The following is a 20,542-nucleotide window of genomic DNA, read 5'->3' as shown; positions in this document are numbered from 1 at the left end:
CCAGGGGCTCGCACTCATGGGCAGGGTAGCCCCAGGGCTCCTGGCTGACGTCCCCACCAGCACAGCAGGTAGAATCAGAGGGAAGGGACTGCCCCTTCCTTCCTGCCACAGTCACAGCGTGGTCCTCGATGGCCTATCCCTGGAGCCCAGGGGCTTGGGCCTTCCATCTCCACCCCCAAGTCCTCTGTCCACTCCACTGGAGCCCAGGTCTCAACCTCCGCCCCCAGTCCCCCCTCTGGAGTCTGCTTTCAGCACCCTGACCCTGACCCACAGCCCGAGTGAGGACTGGCCTCCCTGCAGTCCCAACTCCTGCCCTGCCTGGCTGTGATGAGGAGCAATGGGGCGGGATCCCGAGGGCTGGAGCCCACCGGATTGGAGGAGGCTGGGGGCGACACCAAGTTAGGGAGTGATGGGGCCTCTTGGTGGGGGTAGATCAGCTCGTGGACCCCATGTCCTGCAGAACCCCCAAGGGTCATGCCCTCAGCTCCACTCTTGCCACAGCAGCCCCACCCATTCCTAGGCGGGTACCCTAGGGGCTTTGGGCTGGGCTCACCCATCCTCTGGCTTCCTCTGTCCACAAGCTGGATGGGTGGGACGAGGACCCGAGGCTAATTCTTCCCGACCCAGGGAAACCCTAACCTTCATCCTCTTAGTGGAGCGGATTACCACGCACCTGCTGTCCCCGGTGGCCTCCCTGGGCAGGCGGGGTGTGAGCATGCCTTCTCTTGCACTCACAGCAGGTGGTGCCAGCCCTGTTCCCACCCTCCTGTTATTCCCCAAGGTTCTCAGGGTAAAAATCAAAGTTATAACCGCCACTGCCCTGCCTGGCCTCCCCGTCACCTCTCTCCTCCCCCTCCTCACTCTACTCCAGCCACATGGGCCTCCTTGCTATTCCGCCAATGCACCAGGCGCAGCCCTGCCCCAGGGCCTTTGCACGGCCTATGCCTCTGCCCAGCCCCCTCCTCCCCTAGACCACCTCCCTCCCGCCCGGGTCTCCACCTTCACACCAGCCTCCCCTCCTCCAGAACTCCCTGTTACAATTGCAGCCTCTGCCACACTCCCCATCTGGCTTTCCTGGTTTGTTTTTTTCTCCCTATCACTTATCACTGTCTGAAGTCTTATGCTTTAGGTTTGTGTTTTATTTATTTGTTTTGAGTCGGGGTCTGGCTCTGTTGCACAGGCTGGAATGCAGTGGTGTGATCACAGCTCCCTGCAGCCTCAACCTTCTGGGCTCAAGCCATCCTCCTGCCTCAGCTTCTCGGGTTGCTGGGATGACAAGTGTGCACCACTACACCTGGCACGTTTTAAAAATGTTTGTGGAGACTGGGTCTTGCTATGTCACCCAGGCTGGTCTCAAGCAATCCTCCCACCTCAGCGTCCCAAAGCACTGGGAGTACAGGCATGAGCCACCACACCTGGCCTGGTTTAGGTTAAAAAGAAAAAAAAATCTTTCTTGTGCTTACTGCCGTGTCCCCAGTGCCTGGTGCACAGTGACATTGGCTGGGCGTTGGGCCACAGGACTGGTGTGTGAGGTGCCGCCTGGAGATGGGGTGCCCCAGTGATCTGGGAGTGATTTGGAGAGCCCGGGCTGGAGACGAGGAGAGTAGCTACTGCAGCTCCTGCCCTGGTGCCGCACTTATGTCCCAGGGGGTGGCCCTGGTCAAGACTGTCACATCCCATGGCTCAGGGCCCCTCCTGCTGCGCTGGGCCAGCCACGCTTGCCAGTCACAGCGGGTTCTCGGCCCTGCGACAGCCTCCTTGCTTAGAGCTCTTGGGCAATGCAACTGTGTCGGACAGAGCAGACGCCGGCCGTGCCTCCGCAGGGCTGGGGGACATGCACGGGGCCTGGGGTCTAGGGGGACGCGAGGAACAGGGGCTGACGACGACACCGCCAGCACCAGCCCACCTCCACACGAGGGCCCCACCCTCCCTCCAGAACCTGCTGCCTCAGATGGTGGGGCTGGTGATGGACCTGAAAGGCAGCTCCACCCACTCCTAGCCGTGCGGCCTTGGGGACCTGGCTTCCTGCCTGAGCCCCCGTTTCCCTCTCTGTAGAATGGGCTAACGGCTGTGCCCGAGGTCCAGGGCGCAACGGAGAGGGGAGCGCTCACATGGTGGGTGCACCCTGAAAGGAGACCAGGCTCGCAGGAGCTGCTGTTACTGTCATTTCGGGGGGACCGGGAGCCTGGAGAGTGGGCAGCTCTGCTGATGGGGAGTGGGAGTGGCAGAGAGATGTAGACTCATCTTACAGAGTCAGCGGCCCCGCCACTCACAGCCTCACAGCCCGGGAACCTCAGAGGCCCCCACACCCCATTAACAGACGGGAGACTGAGGCCCCAGGAGGGGAGGAGGGCCCCCGTCCCCGGCCTAGGAATACTTGGGTCACCTCCTGCCTGACACTGGGGGCCGGTCCGCTGCCAGCAGGACGGGTGGCGATGGGGTAGAGGACAGGATGGGGGCGGGGGACCCAGCAGCCTGTCTCTGGTCCCGCTCCCCAGTGGTGGTGGCCTGGCCTGACCACGGTTGCTCCATGACCTCAGCCTAGGCCAAGGCTTGGTGGCTGTCACCAGGGCACGTCTCCAGCTCTCGGGTCAAACCGAGGAGGGGGCCCAGGAGGGCAGCAGGCTCAGGCCGGCGGCCAGGCCCTGTCCAGAGCCTGTGCGTGTTCCTTGGCCAGCAGTCGCAGGGACGCCTCCTCCAGGGCAAAGCCGTCTGCGAAGGTAGGACCAAAGGCATGAGGCCCGAAGGACGCTTGCAGCCCCGGGCCCGGGCCCAGGAGGCGGGGGAGGCCTGGCACGGCCGGCGGTCCAGGTCCCAACCAGGGCTCCAGGGGCAGCGACATGGCCGGGGGGCGGGCGAAGGGCAGCGCTGGGGCCTCGGGAAGTCTCGGGGCTGCCATGGTACCCGAGCCTGACTCCAGCCGCTCCTGGCGACGCCACTTGGCCCGGCGGTTCTGGAACCACACCTGAAGGGTGTGAGAGGGAACAGGGGGATGCTGTGAGCTCAGCTGCTCCCCGCCACTCCTTGGAGATCCTCTGCACGCCCCAGCGCTGGGGGTTCTGCCTCCCGGCTGACCCAGCTCACACCTGCTGCTTTGCTCCCAAGAAGACGAGGATCTCCGAAGCGTTCCCTGAGCCCAGGCTCTCCTCCAGCTCCTCACTCCCCTCCTTGGTCTCCCTTGGCCCTTATCATTCAAGGTCTTCAAAAGCATGGTTACCCGCACCACTCTCTGCCTCCTCCTTCACCCACTTCACACCTGGCTCAAGGGAAACGCCTCCAACTTAACCCCTCCACGTCTTTGCACACACTGTTCACACTGCCTAGAAAAATGCCCCTTTTCCTTCCCAGCTGGCACACTCCTACTCCAATGTCAAAACCTCAGTTCCCACACCCCCTCCTCCAGGAAGCCTTCCTAGCTTCTCTTCTGCTCATGCGCCGGGAGGGTCAGGCTCTTGCTTTGCCTTGCTCCACAGGCTGTGAGAGGTGTGTGTGTTGGGGGGTGCCCTCACCTGCACGCGCACCTCAGGGAGGTGCACCTTGGCCGCCAGCTCCTCGCGGCTGTATACATCTGGGTAGTGGGAGGCCTCGAATGCCCGCTCCAGCTGGTGCAGCTGGTAGGTGGTGAAGGTGGTGCGGTTCCTCCGGTGCTTCTTCTTGGGGGCCTCCTCGCCCGGCCCCAGACTCCCACCCTCGGCCGCCGGCCCCTCGCCCGGGCTCAGGAACATGGCTCCCACCTGGCGAGACGGCAGCGGGACAGATGGCGGGGAGACGGCCGGGGGGGCTACCGGCAGGGACAGGGCAGGGGAGCCCCAGGCTTGCCTCCCGGCTCCGGGGAGATCTGTTCCATCCACTGGGGCCGGCATGCGCTCTGCATCCCCGGGCTGTCCTCCTCGGGCTTGTGGGGGTCTCCTGCTGGGCCACTGTCTGTTCTTCCTTCTCTGTGTGTCACCGTCCCTGTTTTCTCTTCCCCTCTCTGTGGCTGTCACGGCCTGTGTGTGTGGCGGGGGGGGTCAAGGATGCCCCCACCCCAAGGAAGGCAAGATCCCTTCTCACGCCCTAAGCCCTCCACTCTTGGCGGGGAATCTCTGCCCCCACCACCTCCCACGCAGGCCCCGCACTCACCGCCCACGGCAGCCCCTCTGTCAATCTCCACAGGGCACCTGCCCCAGCGGGCCCGGCGCCGCGTCTGCTGTGGCCTGGCCCTGCCAGACCTGAGCCGGGTCGGGGTTGGGTGGGGGAGGATTAGCTCAAGGTGATTAATTGAGGCGGCGCCTCCCACTCGGTCCCCAGGCTGTCCTGAGCCAGGAGGGAGGACAGGGTGGGCGGAGGGCTGCAGCTCTAAGTGGGAGGCTGGGGGGATAGTCTGCCGGGCTCCACCGCCCTCACCATAAGATGCCACAGGGCTCTTCCTCCCTGGGCCTCCGTTTCCCTGGCTGTAAAACTGCCACACTAGGACCTACCCTGGGGGGATTTCAGCTTCTGAGAGCATCGCACAGAAATTGGCATACGGGGGGCACTTAATGAATGCCCATTGTTAATACTTTTATCTGCTGGGGGCAGAAAAAGGTGTCTTAGGACTCACAGATGTCAGAGGGGGTTGGGGAAGCTGAGGTCCCAGAAGTGAAGGCACTGCAGTTGGCTCTTCTGGACACAAGGGGCAGGGGCCCTTTTAACTGGGTCTTTTTTTTTTTTTTTGAGACGGAGTCTCGCTCTGTCGCCCAGGCTGGAGTGCAGTGGCCGGATCTCAGCTCACTGCAAGCTCCTCCTCTCGGGTTCATGCCATTCTCCTGCCTCAGCCTCCCGAGTAGCTGGGACTACAGGCACCCGCCACCTCGCCCGGCTAGTTTTTTGTAGTTTTTAGTAGAGACAGGGTTTCACCATGTTAGCCAGGATGGTCTCGATCTCCTGACCTCGTGATCCACCTGTCTCGGCCTCCCAAAGTGCTGGGATTACAGGCTTGAGCCACCGCACCCGGCCTTAACTGGGTTTTGAGGTATGAATAGGAGTTCACCATTCACAGCTGGGCGCGGTGGCTCACGCCTGTAACCCCAGCACTTTGGGGAGGCTGAGGCGGGTGGACCACCTGAGGTCAAGAGCCAAGATCGCGCCACTGCACTCCAGCCTGGGCTGGAGTGAAACTCCGTCTCAAAAAGAAAAAGAAGTTCACAATTCATTCGTTCAATAAGCACTTATTGAGCACTTACTGTGTACCAGGTACCGCTCACAGCAGTAGCGACCAAAACAGACAGAAGACACGGGGCTGACTTTCTAGCCGGGCAAACAGACAACCAGCGACTGTGTTAAAATGCAGAGCGTGGCCAGTGGCCACGAGCCTGGGGAGAAAACCCACGGGGAGGAGCCTGTGGGGACAAGGTGGGTTCCTATTTTATTTTGTTTTAGGTTTTTCTCTTTTTTTTTGAGACAGAGTCTTGCTCTGTCATCCAGTGGAGTGCAGCAGCGTGAGCTCAGATCTCAGCTCACTGCAGGCTCCGCCTCCCGGGTTCAAGCGATTCACCTGCCTCAGCCTCCTGAGTAGCTGGGATTACAGGCACCCACTACCACACCCAGCTAATTTTTGTATTTTTTAGTGCGGACAGGGGTTCAACATGTTGGCCAGGCTGGTCTCGAACTCCTGACCTCGTGATCTGCCCGCCTTGGCCTCCCAAAGTGCTGGGATTACAGATGTGAGCCACCACACCTGGCTTATTTTTGTTTTTTTGAGACTGGGTCTCCCTCTATTGCTCAGGCTGGAGTGCAGTGGCGCAGTCTTGGCTCACTGCAACCTCTGCCTCCCAGGTTCAAGCGATTCTTCTGCCTCAGCCTCCCGAGTAGCTGGGATTGCAGGCACCTGCCACCATGCCCAGGTAATTTTTTTTTTTTTTTTTTTGAGACAGACTCTCGCTCTGTCGCCCAGGCTGGAGTGCAGTGGCACGATCTCGGCTCACTGCAAGCTCCACCTCCCGGGTTCACGCCATTCTCCTGCCTCATCCTCTCGAGTAGCTGGGACTACAGGCGCCCGCCACCACGCCCGGCTAATTTTTTGTATTTTTAGTAGACACAGGGTTTCACTATGTTAGCCAGGATGGTCTCGATCTCCTGACCTCGTGATCCGCCCGCCTCGGCCTCCCAAAGTGCTGGGATTACAGGCGTGAGCCACCGCGCCCAGCTAATTTTTGTATTTTTACTAAAGATGGGGTTTCACCATGTTGGCCAGGCTGGTCTTGAACTCCCAACTTCAGGTGATCCACCTGCCTCAGCCTCCCATAGTGCTGGGGTTCCAGGTATGAGCCACCATGCCTGGCCAGGTTGCTGTGTTACAGAAGGTGATGAGAATGGAAGATGGAGTACAAAGCTGCAAGTTCTGGACACATGGGGTGTGAAGGATGGGGTGCTGGGGAGCCATGGGAGGTTGTGGAGCAGGGACACCCTGGCATTTTATACAGACATCAATGATGAGCAGCTGCAAAACCAGGAGCAGGTGCCCGGCAGGCGAGGCTAAAGGGCCTGGTCAGGCCAAGGGCTGGGGGGATGGGGAGGACAGAAGGGAGGGGGTAGCGATTCCAGAGGAAGGAAGTTGGAGAGGGGCAGGGTGTGGGCGTGGAGGTGCAAGGGCGATGTCCAGGCGCATTCTGGACTGTGAGGTGGGACTGTTTCAGAGGCGGGGGCCTGAGAGGTGGAGTGGGCTCCAGGGGAAGCTCCAGAGACCAGTGCCCCCCAAGTCCAAGGAGCCAGGGGGCTCAGGCAGGGGAGAGCCCTGGACACGGAAAGGAGAGGGTACTCCAGGGGCAGTGGGAAGGGGAGATGAGGGGAGGCTTGATTTAGTGACACGGAGGACATGGGGAAGGTGACTGTGGTGGAGTGAGGGGAGACCCAGGCCTGCGGATGGGCGAAGGGGCGGGTGCGAAGTGAAGTAGAGAGAGATCCTTCCGGAATGTTGGCATGTTGGCTTTGAAGGGGGAGAGACACACAAAGAGAGACAGAGAAAGGCGTGACACACACACATACGAGAAAGCAGGTGCCCAGGCCCCAGAGGAGTCCGGGTCAGAACCCGGGAGCAGGTGGCTTCCACCCTGGATCCGGGTGTAGCTCCCCCATCCCGGGGCCAAGTGCAGGTGGGCAAGGTGCGGAGGGACACAGGGGTTCAAGCCCGGGCCAGAGGGGCGGCTGCAGCTTCTGAGGCTCCAGGTGCCTCCCCCGGCCTCAGCTGCCCATTGGCAAGGTGGGCCCACCAGGCTCTGTGTCCAGGGCGGAGCCAGGCCTGTTGCCCATTGAGGCACAGGGCTGCGGGGTGGGGAGAGGGAATTTCCCTGATTGCTTCATCACTTTAGAGCGATAACGAGCTGCTTCAGATCTCAGACCCCAATTAACTAATTGGCCAGTGTGGGTTAGGAGGCCGCAGGAAGGATCATGGCGTGAGGCGCGGGGGGTGCTTTGGGCGACTTAGCCGGACAGGCAGAAGCTGCAGACGCTGTGTCAGCTTAGAGGGCCGGATTAGGAGTGTGGGCCGGGAGGCCAGGGCCCAGGGGACAGGTGGCCCCGCAGCGGATTAGGCAGGGGCCAGGCCCCTCCAGCCTCCACCTTTCAATTATCCCCTAGAAGGAACCACTAACCTGCCTCCGGTGCTGGTGGGGAAAGTGAGGCCCGAGGGTGTGCAAGGCTTTAACAGGGCCACATAGGAGGTCGGCATGACCTTGGGACATTTCCATGTCTCAGCTTGGCCAGGATGGGAGGGTGGCCCAGGAGTCCTGGAGTGGGGGCCGTGCCCAGCCTGGCCAGAGACTCCTCTCTGTGTATCCTCAAGACTGGCTCCATGTGAGACTCAACTGAGAGGAGATGTTGGACTGTCCCAGCAATAATGGAGCACCAGCTATATGCCTTTCTCCTAGGTGCCCCTCCCTTCACTGCTGTGGGCCCTCGGGGCCCTCCTGCCTCTCTAGGAAAAGGTGCCTGTTGACTGGAGGAGGCTGCTGAGGCCCAGAGAAGGAAAAAGCTTTCCCAGTAGGGGCCACCTCGCCCCTGTTTGCCCAGGACTTTCCCGGTTTTAGCACTAAAGTCCCATACCCTGGAACAGCCCTCAGCCCTGAGCAAACCAGGGCTGTCACCCCAGGGCCAGCATCACACAGCTGGGGGGCGAGTCAGGATTGAACCTGCATGTGCAAAGTGGATCCCGACCCACTGTGCCAGAGTGGGCAGGAGGGCCAGTGTTTCCCTGCCATTCTGTCCCCCAGAGTCACAGGATCAGCCTGCTAGGTCCCTGGACATTTGGACTGCCTCTGTCCAAGGACAGTGTCATTTGAGAGCTGTCACTGCAGAAGCTGTGGTGATACTCAGTACCCAGAGGGCCAGCACAGTGGGCCTGAGACAGAGGCCAGGGCGCCCGTGATGCATAGCTCCCAGGCCAGCTTCTCGGACAACTTGTGGAAGGGTGCCCAGCAGGTGGGCTCTGCCTCCCAGCCGCTGCTCTGAGGACGTGCACGGGGCCTGGACAGCCCTTGGGGGGCTCCCTTCTCCATGGCCTCTGACACCTCCTTCAGCCTGGCTTTGTTAAGTGGAGGGGTGGATGGATGTGTGAATAGATGGTGGGTGGGTAGGTGGATGGAGGGATGGATGAATGGGTGGGTGGATCAGTGGAACAGTGGATGGAGAGATGGATGAATAGAGTGGATGGGTGGGTGGATGGATGGGTGGGTGGATGAATGGATGGGTAGATGGACAGACATGGGTATGGGTGGGGGATGGATGGATGGGGAGATGGATAGATAAGTGGGCCGGGCGCGGTGGCTCAAGCCTGTAATCCCAGCACTTTGGGAGGCCGAGACGGGCGGATCACGAGGTCAGGAGATCGAGACCATCCTGGCTAACACGGTGAAACCCCGTCTCTACTAAAAATACAAAAACTAGCCGGGCAAGGTGGCGGGCGCCTGTAGTCCCAGCTACTCGGGAGGCTGAGGCAGGAGAATGGCGTAAACCCGGGAGGCGGAGCTTGCAGTGAGCTGAGATCTGGCCACTGCACTCCAGTCCGGGCGACAGAGCGAGACTCCGCCTCAAAAAAAAAAAAAAAAAAAAAGATAAGTGGATGGATGCATGCATGGATGTGTTGATGGGTGGGAACAAGATGATGGGTAGGTGGATGGATGGATGGAAGGATGGATGGGTGGGTGGATGGAAGGATGGACGGGTGTATGGATGGATGATGGGTAGATAAGTGGGTGGACAGATGTGTGAGTGGATGGCAGGTGGATGGATGCATGGGTGGGTGGGTGGATGATTGGTGGATGAGTAGATGGTGAGTGGATGATGCATGGGTGGATGGATGAGTGGATAGTAGGTGGATGGATGGATGGATGGATGGGTGAGTAGACAGGTAGATGTGTGGGTGGATGGACACGGGTGGGTGGATGAATAGGTGGGTGGATGGTGGATGTGTGGGTGGATGGATGATTGGTGGATGAGTAGATGGTGAGTGGATGGATGGATGGGTGGATGGATGAGTGGATAGTAGGTAGATGGATGGGTGGACGGGTGAGTGGACAGGTAGATGTGTGGGTGGATGGACACATGGGTGGATGGATGAATAGGTGGGTGGATGGTGATTGGGTGGATGGATGAGTGGATGGTGGGTGGATAGATGGATGGATGCGTGGATGGGTGGATGGTGGATGTATGATTCGTGGGTGGATGGGTAGGTGGATAGGTGGACACTTGGGTGGATGGATGAATAGGTGCACGCATGGGTGGATGGGTGGGTGTATGGATGGGTGGACGGACAAGTGGATAGGTGGATGGATGAGTGGATGGTGGGTGGATGGAGTCATGGATGGATGATAGGTATGTGGGTGGATGGATGATTGGTGGGTGGATGGATGGATGGGTGAATAGATGAGTGGATGGGTAGATGTGTGGGTGGATGGATGGATGGGTGTATGCTTGGCTAGATGGGTGGGTGGATGGATGAGTGGGTGGATGCGTGGGTGGGTGGATGGATGGATGAGTGGATGGTGGGTGGGTGGGTGGATGGATGATGGTGGATGGATGGATGGTGGATGGATGGATGAGTGATGGTGGGTGGGTGGATGAGTGGATGGTGGGTGGGTGGATGGATAGATGGATGAGTGGATGGTGGGTGGGTGGATGGATGGATGGATGAATGGATGGTAGGTGGGTGGGTGGGTGGATGGATGAATGGATGGTGGATGGGTGGATGGATGGATGGATGAGTGGATGGTGGGTGGGTGGATGGATGGATGAATGGATGGTAGGTGGGTGGGTGGGTGGATGGATGAGTGGATGGTGATTGAGTGGATGGATGGATGAGCAGATGGTGGGTAGATGGGTGGGTGATGGGTGAGATTTTCATGATTGGTTCAGACCATGATGAAAGAAGTAGAAATGAGGGACATGCAGAAGTGGGAGAGGCTGGAGCGGGAAGAGAAGGGAACGAAACCTGGGCTCTGGACCCAGACAGGCCCAGATTCAAATCCAGGCTCTGCCATATCTTCTTGTGGCAACCCAGCGTGAGCGACCTGCCCTCTCTGGGCTCCTCTGGGCTTCAGTGTCCGCGTCTGTGAAATGGGTGTAATCTTGACACTCACCTCCAGTGGCATTTTGGGGATTTGACCTGAAAGTGCTCAACATGGTGGCTGCCCATGAATGGGGGAGGCAGGAGGAAGAGGGTGGCCTCCCCAGGCCATCTCTAAACGGGGCTGCTGCCACACACACAGACCTTCCTGGGGCTGCTATCATGGGGGCTCCCATAGGGATGTAGAGGGCTGGGGCCTGAGAAAGGGATGTGGTGGGACGGGAGACTTGGACCTTGAGGGCTGTTGGCAGCCTCCCGAGATCCCGTGGGTTGGGACGGGGTCCCCACCACTGAATACAGCATCCCCTGGGGGACTGCAGTGGCGAACCCACGGTTAATGGCAAGTGGGTCTCCTGCCCAGAATTCCCCGGGGAACGATGTCCCCACAGTGGCCAGTGGGCAGGTTCCAGCTGGGTGGATCCTCCACGGGCAAAGATGCGGAGGCCCCGTGTGCAGGCACATGGCTGTAGGAGGCAGGGGCTTGGGGCCGGTGGGTGCCCAAGACAAGGCCAAGGATCAGTGGGGTCCCAGTTAATTGATCTCATCATGTGGGCTGCAGTGGGTTCCACAGAGTAGGGAGGTGACCGCTGGGGCCGGGGCACACAGGGCATCCGGGGGGGTGGACCTCTACGGGAGGACCCAGGATGCCTGGCGCCTGGGGGTGTCCAAGAGCAGACCGCCAAAAGTGGCCTCCGGGGAAGAGGGCATGGGGACACAGAGAGACACAGGTGCCTACAGTCCTTGGAATCCATCTTTATCGGGGCGATCATCCTTCGCCTTCGCAGGTCTGGGGTGTTCACGGGCCGCCCAGAGCCCCTTACGCGGGCCAGCCCCTGCCGTGGGCACCAGGAGGATGCCTTGCCGACCTGGACCCTCCTTGGGCCTGGCCGGTGTCCCCACGCCACACTCCCCACTCTCTTGGTCCTCTGGGGCCAAGGGCCCCACCGGGTGGGGTCAGGGCTCCTGGCTTCGGGGCGAGGTGGAGCCGTCGGTATCCTGCCCTGATACGGAGGCCGGGGCTCCTGCGCTGCGCAGCTCCCGGGCCAGCTTCTCAGCCAGCTTGCGGAAGGGTGGCCGGCGGGCGGGCTCTGCCTCCCAGCAGCTGCTCATGAGGACGTGCACGGGGCCTGGACAGCCCTCGGGGGGCTCCATGCGATACCCCTTCTCCACGGCTTCTGACACCTCCTTCAGTGACTGCGGACAGCAGGCGTGGGCAGGGGTCAGGGCCACAGTCTCTGGACCTGCCCGGAACCCAGTGCCTCCCTGGGGCCCCCGCTCACCATTTTAGGGTACGGAGCCCGTCCATATGAGAAGACCTCCCAGAGCAGCACCCCAAAACTCCAGACATCCGACTTGCTGGTGAACTTCTGTGGGGCCCGAGACAGGGGTGAGGAGGGACCCCTCAGGGTTTCTGCTCCAGCCTCTGCTTCCTCCAGGAGGCCGTCCTGGGTTGACCCTCACTCTCTGGTCTCCTCCTAATTGATTTCTCCCCCAATGCCGCCCACAATCGAGTCTATCTAGCTCAGCCTTAGTGCATGAAGGAAGCCTGGTTATTCTTCACCTCAGTCCTGAGCCCATGCCTTTTTTTTTTTTGAGACGGAGTCTTGCTTTGTCACCCAGGCTGGAGTGCTGTGGCCGCATCTCAGCTCACTGCAAGCTCCGCCTCCCGGGTTCACGCCATTCTCCTGCCTCAGCCTCCCGAGTAGCTGGGACTACAGGTGCCGCCACCTCGCCCGACTAGTTTTTTGTATTTTTTAGTAGAGACGGGGTTTCACCGTGTTAGCCAGGATGGTCTCAATCTCCTGACTTCGTGATCCACCCGTCTCGGCCTCCCAAAGTGCTGGGATTACAGGCTTGAGCCACCGCACCCGGCCCAAGCCCGTGCCTTTTTCAGAGCTGGAGAAACTGAGGCCCAGAGGGAGGCTACAAGGAACAATTATGGGCCAAGAGCTTCCTGGGGAGGCAGAGTCATTGTCCTTGGAGTTTCCGAGAGGCCAAGTGACATAGCCAGGGTCATAGAGCAGAGCTGGGGGGACCCCAAAGCCCCAGGGGTGTGGGAAGGAGGGCTCACCCCGTGTTTGAGAGCCTCGGGCGCTGTCCACTTGACGGGCAGCCGGCTCGAGTCCAGCCCCTTCCGCTCTGCTTTGGCCAGGCCAAAGTCGCTGACCTTGGCCACCAGGTCCTCGGAGACCAGGATGTTGCGGGCGGCCAGGTCGCGGTGCACCAGCTTCTTGCTCTCCAGGTACTCCATCCCCTCGGCCACGTGCCTGGGGGGAGCAGGGGGCAGGAGGGGCTCAGGTGCCAGGACGCCTGCATTCAGGGCTCAGAAAGCTCTGGGTGCCTGGCCCACAAGCTCAGAAAGCCTCCCTGCCCCATGCCTCAGTTTCCCCTTGATAGATCTTGGAATCTGCCCCCTGATGACCCCTGCGCCCCGGCACCCTGAGAGCCCCACTTACAGAGCAAACTGCAGGAGCTGAGCGGTGTTCACGAGGGCTCGGCCCCGGGTCCGCAGAAAGTTCACCAGGTTGCCCTGTTGGGGGTGGGAGACGGCCGTGGGGGATGTTAGGGCTGCTCTGCCGCGTGGGACCCCCTCCCCGCCTGGGCCCCGCCCTACCTTGCTCACGTGCTCCATGACAATGTACAGCCCCTGGTGCAGGATCACGCCCAAGAGACGCACCAGGTTCTTGTGTTGCATCTTCCTGGGGGCGGTGGGGTGGGCGTGAGGGCGGGCTGGGGCCCCCCATCCCAGGGTCCCCAGCCCCCACCCCGGGACTCACGTCATGACGGCCGTCTCATCCAGGAAGGCCTGGGCTGTCACATCGCACTTGATATTCTTCACGGCCACCTTTTGCCCCAGGTACTCACCCTGCAGGACGGCTTGGGGGTGGGGGCGGGGAATGGGGTGAGATCGGGACCCCCAACAAACAGGGACAGAGAGACAAACGGACAGGCCTGCTCACACCGGTGCCCATGTAACACTCACACAGCTGCGGGTCCCCAGACCTTGAAACGCAGCCCCCACGCTCCTCATCCCCCCCGCCCTCACAAACTCCAGACCCAAGATCAAAGAGAACCGTCTGGCCCCGGCGCGGTGGCTCACGCCTGTAATCCCAGCACTCTGGGAGGCCGAGGCAGGCAGATCACCTGAGGTCAGGAGTTCAAGACCAGGCTGACTTAACACGGAGAAACCCCGTCTCTACTAAAAATACAAAACTAGACGGGCGGATCACTAGGTCAGGAGATCGAGACCATCCTAGCTAACACGGTGAAACCCCGTCTCTACTAAAAAATACAAAAAACTAGCTGGGCGAGGTGGCGGGCGCCTGTAATCCCAGCTACTCGGGAGGCTGAGGCAGGAGAATGGCGTAAACCTGGGAGGCGGAGCTTGCAGTGAGCTGAGATCCGGCCACTGCACTCCAGCCTGGGCGACAGAGCGAGACTCCGTCTCAAAAAAAAAAAAAAATACAAAACTAGCCGGACGTGGTGGCACATGCCTGTAGTCCCAGCTACTTGGGAGGCTGAGGCAGGAGAACCGCTTGAATCCTGGAGGCGGAGGTTGCAGTGAGCCAAGATCGCACCATTGCACTACAGCCCGGGCAACAGAGCGAAATTCCATCTCAAGAAAAACCACAAAAAAACAAAAAAAAAAAACCAAAACAAAGAGAGAACCATCTAAGCCAGGGGTCTGTTAACCTCCACCCCTGGGGGCCAAATCTCCCCTGTCAATTCTTTTTGCAAGACCCTTGAGCTCAAAATGTTTTTTGCATTTTTATTTTTAAAATATTGATATAGGGTCTCACTCTCTCACCCAGGTGGAGTGCAGTGGCGTGATCACAGCTCAGTGTAGTTTCAAACTCGTGGGCTCAAGGGATCCTCCCATTCCAGCCTCCTGAATAGCTGGGACTACAGGCATGCTCCACTGTAGTCTGGCTTTTTTTTTTTTTTTTGTACAGATGGAGGTCTTGCTATGTTGCCCAGGCTAGACCTGAACTCCTGAGTTCAAGGGATCCTCCTGCCCCGACCTCCCAAAGTGCTGGGATTTCAGGCATGAGTCACTGCGCCTGGCTGGTTTTTGCTTTTTTTTTTTTTTTTTTTTTGAGATGGAGTCTCGCTTGGAGTGCAGTGGCGCTATCTCGGCTCACGGCAAGCTCCGCCTCCCGGGTTCACGCCATTCTCCTGCCTCAGCCTCCTGAGTAGCTGGGACTACAGGCGCCCGCCACTACGCCCTGCTAATTTTTTTGTTTTTTTTTTTTTAGTAGAGACGGGGTTTCACCGTGTTAGCCAGGATGGTCTTGATTTCCTGACCTTGTGATCCACCTGTCTCGGCCTCCCAAAGTGCTGGGATTACAGGTGTGAGCCACGGTGCCCGTCTGGTTTTTGCATTTTTAAATGGTTGTAAAAACAAATCAAAAGATGAGTACTGTTTCAGGACATGTGAGCATGATACAAAATTCAAATTTCTGGGCCACAGTTTTCATGGCCACACCCATATGTTTACATATTGTCTGTGGTTGCTTTCACTCCACAAGGGCAGGATTCAGCAGCTGTGACAGCAGCTCCCTGACACACGAAGCAGAAAATATTTACAATCTGGCCTTTTACAGAGAGTCTGCTGACCCCTGATCTAAACCCCAGAGCCTTCCAGAATAATAATTTCAGGGAATGGTGTTCCAAACATTCCAAACAGAGGGACTGACCATACAAGATCCTGGTAGTGTGACGTCACTAACATTGACTGCTTGAGTTCATTGACTCCTCATGACAGCTGCCATTACCCCCTGTTCCAGAGGGGGAAACTGAGGCTCAGAGGATTTGCGTGTCTTCAGTTGCACAACTAGTAGGTCGTTAAGTATGGGTTTGAATTCAGCTCTGTAACTGCAAAACCTCAATGTGCACCTCCCTCCTTCCTTCAGCACCCCCAATCCGGTTCGCCACTCACCTCCAAACTCTCCCTCTCCGATCTGCGCTCCCAATGTCAAATGCTGCAGGTTCAGTAACCAGCCCGCTGTGGAGTGAAGACCCAGTCAGAGGGGTAATGGGCCCCCCAAACCCTCCCATTGGGGGTTCTACTTGGTGAGAGACTAGGTGACAGTGCTGCAGCTGTGGATACACATTTGAATGGCTGCTGGACCTGGCAATGCCCCGAGGATGTATCAGAGACACCCCACTCCTGGTACCAATTATTGTTGTTGCAAGCAACAGAACTCTCTCAGGTTGACCTGAGCAAAAAGAGGCTTACAGGAGGGATAGTGGTGTGAATGGTCAAAGCTGGGGGCCTGCCTGGCTGAGACCCTCAGATTCCACATTTGCCATCCAGGAACTCCCTGTCAGGTTCAGGGGGCAGTGCCAGGAAACACTTCAGGTCTCAGGTCTCAGAGATAAGAGCTGCCCTTTTCTCTTTGGCTCTCTTGTCCCTCCAAATACCCGCTGGGCCCTTCCCTACACAGTTCTTTACCTCTGACCACTCAGAAACACGCACAGAGCAAAAAAAAAACACCACAACATGGAGACCCATAAAGGTTCCAGAATATTCCAGAGCTCTGGCCTCCCTGACCCTTCTCCCAAGCACTCCTGTGTTGTCCCCTCCACTGTCCTCTGGTTGGTTCTGCAGGCGTTCTCTTCTCCCTCCAGAAAGTGCCCCCTCTGAATGCCATGGTCTTAAGGGATCATTGGTCAGGGTGATGCTAGTCTCCACCTGGGTGCCATCCCTGATGGGTACAGATTTCCCTAGGAGAGACGTACTTTCAAGGAGACAGACATGGGGTGGGAAGAGGCATTTGCTTTAGACCTTAAACACTGAGGATTTCACTAATCAGGGGCTAGAAAAGCATTTCAGGTGAAGGGAACAGAATACACAATGGCTCAGAGGCATGAAGGAAACAATGATGATCACAGTTGACCTGGGAGGGGGTGGATGCGTGGAGGAAGGGCTTTGCAGATGAGGCTGGAAAGGTGGCTCAGGCCATGCGGGCAGGTTCTGGAAGGTAGTGGAGCTGCCGGGCCTCTCTCCCTGGAGGCATGATTTCATTACAGAAAGATAACCTTGAGGCCACACTCAAGGCCTGGGCTGGAAGGGGGACTCGCCCTCTGGGAAGGAGGCAATCTGATGGGAGGGCCTGAGGCTGGACTGTGGGGAGGGGAGGGGAGCAGATTCACCAGGTGTTGGTAACCTGGCCAAGGAGGGACTGCTGGAGGGTGGGGTGGGTGGAGGTTCAGGGCCAGGTTTCTGGCTCAGATGGTGGATGATGGTGACAGAGATGAGCGGCGAAGCTGGGGACCTATCAAAAAAAGGACTGATCTGTGTCTGTGGGTATCCCCGAGGCAGCCCACGTCTTCTGTCCAATAGTTGGCATGGAGACAGGCTTGGGTGATCTGGCCTCAGAGGCGTGGGGGCCCCAGGGCCCTTCCTCCCGGGCTGGGCTAACATGGTCAGGGAAGGGGGTCTGCCCTCCTGGGCGTCCCCTACCCCTGGCCAGCTCCTCCTCGGCAGACTTGGTCCCGTGTTTCCGCTTTGGTCTCACCAGCTTGGTGCAGATAGCGCCCTTGTCCTTGCTGTAATGCTGCAGAATGTGGGGACAGCCATGAGCCCAGCCCCAGGGCGGGGAACCCCAGCATCCTATCCCCTTCCTGGGTGGCCTCTGGGGAGGGTGGGTGGGACTGGGGAGGAGGAGAGAGGCTGGTTTCCATAGGAACGGGAAAGGAGGCAAGTCAAAAGGAGGGGGAGTCCTCTGGATTGGTATCAACTTGCGGGGGGGGTTCTGGGGGTCCCCAGAGGAGTCACCCTAGTCCCTGGAGGTAGAACCAGACTAACTCAGGCCACCTGTAGGATGGGTGGTCCATACGGATCAGCCCCCTGCCCATTTCTGCATTAAGGAGAATCCTACCGTGGGAGTCCTCCTGTCTGCCTATCTGAGATGGGATGGGGGTCTGGGGGGCCCCAGGGACTACCCCCTTCATCTTCACATTGGGGAAGCACAGAGCTCAGGGAGGTCCCGGGTGATCAGCACAGAGGTAGGGATGGTGTCTGCCCAGCTGCTGGGGAAGGGATGGAAGTCAGGTGACCGGCCCCTCCATCTCTACATAGGGGAGTCTCTGGGGCTGCAGGGATGGGGTGGGGCCTCTGGATGGCAGCACCTCCACCATGTCCATGAGGTTGCAGAAGAACACGGCCTCATCGATGGTGAGGTGGCCGTCGCGGTGCAGCACGCGGTAGTGGATGACGTCGCGGCCAAAGCTCACGCACAGGACGTAGTCGCCAGGATGGCGCGCGGACTCCCGCACCAGGAACAGCCCGTCCTCAGGTGGCTGCAGCTGCTGGACAGCCTCCTGGCCCGAGATCTTCCCGTGGAACCACCTGGGGCCACAAAAGGGGTGGGTTGGACCAGGCTATGGGGAGCGGTCACCTACTGGCCCCTACTCCAGGCCCCTGTCCCGCCCACTCACGGCATGAGGCTGAGCTTGGGGTCTGTGGAGAGAGCCTCCCGCTCCCGCAGCGCCCCAGCTGCCAGCAGCCCCTCCTGCCCGCTGGTGTGGTGCTTGACGCGGTACCAGCTCTTGTTCTGCCAGGGAGGAAGCACAGGGTTGATGTGGGGGGTTTGGGGGTGTCTTGGTGGAGCCCCCAGCCCCAAGCACCCACACCCGCTGGCCGCCTCTCACCTCGCAGGCCTCCAGGATGGTGACCACGTCGCCCTTGCGGAAGGCCAGCTCCCCTGGCTTGGGGCGGGTGTGCTCGCATTTGGTGATGCACTGGGTACCCGGGGCCCAGCGCCTCTGCAGAGGGGGCCAGGAGAGGGGCGAAGGGAGGACATCACGGAGATGTGGGGAGCAGAGGCATGGGAGGGGAAAGAGGACAGGAGGGAGAAAGGCATGGAGATTGGAAAAAAGCAGGGAGGCAGAGAAAACAGATGCAGACATTGGGGAAGGAGAGAAACGGGGTGAACAGTGCTCAAAGAGAGAAATCGTAGAGTCACAAAGAGAAGAGGACCGGGACAGAAGGTCAGGAAGCCAAGATGACTGAGAAAGGCCATGCAGAGCCCAGCAGAAGCGGGTAGAAGGCAGAGAGTACAGCCCTCCAGGAAGGGGGCTGAGGGTGTGGCTGGAGTTGAAGAAGGACCTGGGGGATAGAGGAACCAGTCTAGACACACTTACCGTTGGCATCCTGGCTGAGACAGGCGGGGGGTGCCAGGCTCGGAGGAAGCGGGGGCTCACCTGGGGAGGGGGCAGAGTCCAGGTGGGAGCTGGGCTGGGACCCAGGGTCCAGTTCCCACCACTTCCAGCCCAGGCCAGGTGGGGGCAATGGCCAGGCAGTCAGAGAGAGCTCCCGAGAGGCATCCTGGGTGGGACCCAGAGCTGGCTCCCCAAACCCCTTTGGGGAAGTGATCTTTACCCGGGGAAGTTCTTTAGCAGAATCGCAGCCATGAAATGCCCGCCAGGAAAGCAGGGAGCCTCGCCCCGCCATCGCCCCCAGAGGGAAACTGAGGCAGGGGAGAGGAGCACTGAGCAAGTGGTCACAGTCGGGGACGCTGGGAATGGCCTGCCACAGTCCGGGCGGCTGGCACGGGAGGTAGGGAGCTGGGTGCCACTGGACCGAGCCTGGTTCTTCCTCTTTTCTGGTAAGTAGGCAGGGGCAGGGTGGGGAAATAGGGATGAGTCAAGGTCATTCCCAAGATTCTCTGACCGTGGGGTGGAACTGGTGGCAGGGGTGGGTCCAGTAGCCCTGCTGGGCTCCTCCGGCCACCCACTGAGCCTCTCTGATCCCCCCAAACCCAGGACAGACACACAAACTTGCTCACTGCTGCAGGGGTGGGGGACCCTCCCTGCCTCCCCCATCTCCAGGACCGCTGGTGGCTGGGAAGTGGGCGGTGCTGGGGGGTGAGTCTCGCCCCTCCAATATGCGCCTCCCCTGAAATCCTCCAGTCCCACGTGTACTCACACGCATACGGATGCATGTACACGCACAGAAACACACGGGGCTCGGACACAGGTGCGCGCAGACAAGCAAATGACCACGTCCACCTGGAAACAGGTGTGCGCACACGTCCCCGCGCGTCCTCGCGCATAAGCGCTCCACACCTGGGAACGTGCGCACCTGTCCCCCGCCCCCGGCACACACACAGCAGCCCCACACTGGAACACCTGGGCGCCAGCACCGGGCCACTCGGGCACGCAGGGCGCTACGCAGGGCCGCGCACACGCTTCTCGGCCACACGCGCACAGCCCTCCACGTGGACGCGCCGGTACACACGCCCGGGGCTCGTAGCCGCGCACACTCGCACCCAGGAAACCCCCGCCGCCACCACGCCGGGTCCGATCGTCTCTGAGCACCCTCCGCCCCAGCCGCGCAACCGCCGAGCGCCCGGGTCGCGCACACTCGCGCGCACACCGGCCCTTCCTGCGCACGTCCCGGACCCACCCCCGCCCAGAGCCCTCGGGGTTTCCCCCTCCCCGGCCTCGGGGTCTCTCCACCTCTCCCCACCGAGGTGCTCACCTGCTTAGGGGGCGCCCCCGGGCCGCGCCCCGCGCCCGCCCCCAGGAGGGCCTCCGCGAGCCGGCTGCGCACCCCGAGGCGGTCCCGGCTGCACAACTTGGAGCGAGTTGCTCCGTTTCCTCATTTTGGGGGCGAAGGAGGGTCGGGGAGTGGGGGGAAGCGGGAGGCGCTGCGGCCTGGGAGGCCCCCGCGGGTCCTAGCGCCGGCCGCACTGCGGTCTGCTCCGCGCGCCGCCGCCGCCGCCGCCGGCCCCTCCCCGCCCCGCCCCCGCGGCCCCCGGCGCCTCCCGCGCTCCCCGGGCGGGGTCCCGGGGCGCGCGCGGGCTCCACGCCTGGCCTTGACCCGGCCCTGTCGGGCGTGCACCCCCCACACACCCTGGGAAGCGGGGTTCTTGGAGCGTGGAACGGGCGCCGCCAGCGCTCGTGGCGGGGGCTGGGGGTGAGGGCGAGTGAGCTGCCCGTCCGGGGAGGTAAGCA

The 20,542-nt window shown here is 60.3% G+C and overlaps 2 protein-coding genes across 5 annotated transcripts; both read right to left on the bottom strand.

Moving 5' to 3' along the window:
- Positions 1-1,124: 1,124 nt before the first annotated feature.
- Positions 1,125-4,182, bottom strand: RAX2 (retina and anterior neural fold homeobox 2). 2 transcript variants are annotated; one of them, XM_033200186.1, is made up of 3 exons: positions 4,123-4,182; positions 3,510-3,989; positions 1,125-2,965 (listed from the first exon to the last, which is right to left on the bottom strand). In XM_033200186.1, the coding sequence occupies exons 2-3, from the start codon at positions 3,861-3,863 to the stop codon at positions 2,627-2,629; spliced, it is 693 nt and encodes a 230-aa protein (XP_033056077.1). In that variant the 5' UTR covers positions 3,864-3,989; positions 4,123-4,182; the 3' UTR covers positions 1,125-2,626. The 2 variants fall into 2 exon arrangements, with proteins under 2 accessions (XP_033056077.1, XP_033056078.1); XM_033200187.1 differs by having other exon boundaries at positions 3,510-3,734.
- Positions 4,183-11,316: 7,134 nt separating this feature from the next.
- On the bottom strand, positions 11,317-20,330 carry MATK (megakaryocyte-associated tyrosine kinase). 3 transcript variants are annotated; one of them, XM_033200183.1, is made up of 15 exons: positions 20,067-20,330; positions 19,400-19,594; positions 18,966-19,188; positions 18,728-18,787; positions 18,236-18,349; positions 18,023-18,138; positions 17,714-17,933; positions 17,046-17,139; positions 15,519-15,584; positions 13,357-13,456; positions 13,194-13,278; positions 13,036-13,109; positions 12,651-12,846; positions 11,860-11,946; positions 11,318-11,773 (listed from the first exon to the last, which is right to left on the bottom strand). In XM_033200183.1, exons 2-15 carry the CDS (start codon positions 19,525-19,527, stop codon positions 11,534-11,536), a joined length of 1,803 nt encoding a protein of 600 aa, XP_033056074.1. In that variant the 5' UTR covers positions 19,528-19,594; positions 20,067-20,330; the 3' UTR covers positions 11,318-11,533. The 3 variants fall into 3 exon arrangements, with proteins under 3 accessions (XP_033056075.1, XP_033056076.1, XP_033056074.1); XM_033200184.1 differs by lacking the exon at positions 19,400-19,594 and having other exon boundaries at positions 11,317-11,773; XM_033200185.1 differs by lacking the exons at positions 18,966-19,188; positions 19,400-19,594 and having other exon boundaries at positions 11,317-11,773; positions 20,067-20,324.
- Between the last annotated feature and the right edge of the window lie 212 nt (positions 20,331-20,542).

Source organism: Trachypithecus francoisi, unplaced genomic scaffold (assembly GCF_009764315.1).
Source record: "Trachypithecus francoisi isolate TF-2019V2 unplaced genomic scaffold, Tfra_2.0 Lachesis_group5, whole genome shotgun sequence".
Lineage (NCBI taxonomy): Eukaryota > Metazoa > Chordata > Mammalia > Primates > Cercopithecidae > Trachypithecus > Trachypithecus francoisi.
Note: the sequence above shows the minus strand (reverse complement) of the source record. Positions and strands in the feature narration are given on the sequence as shown.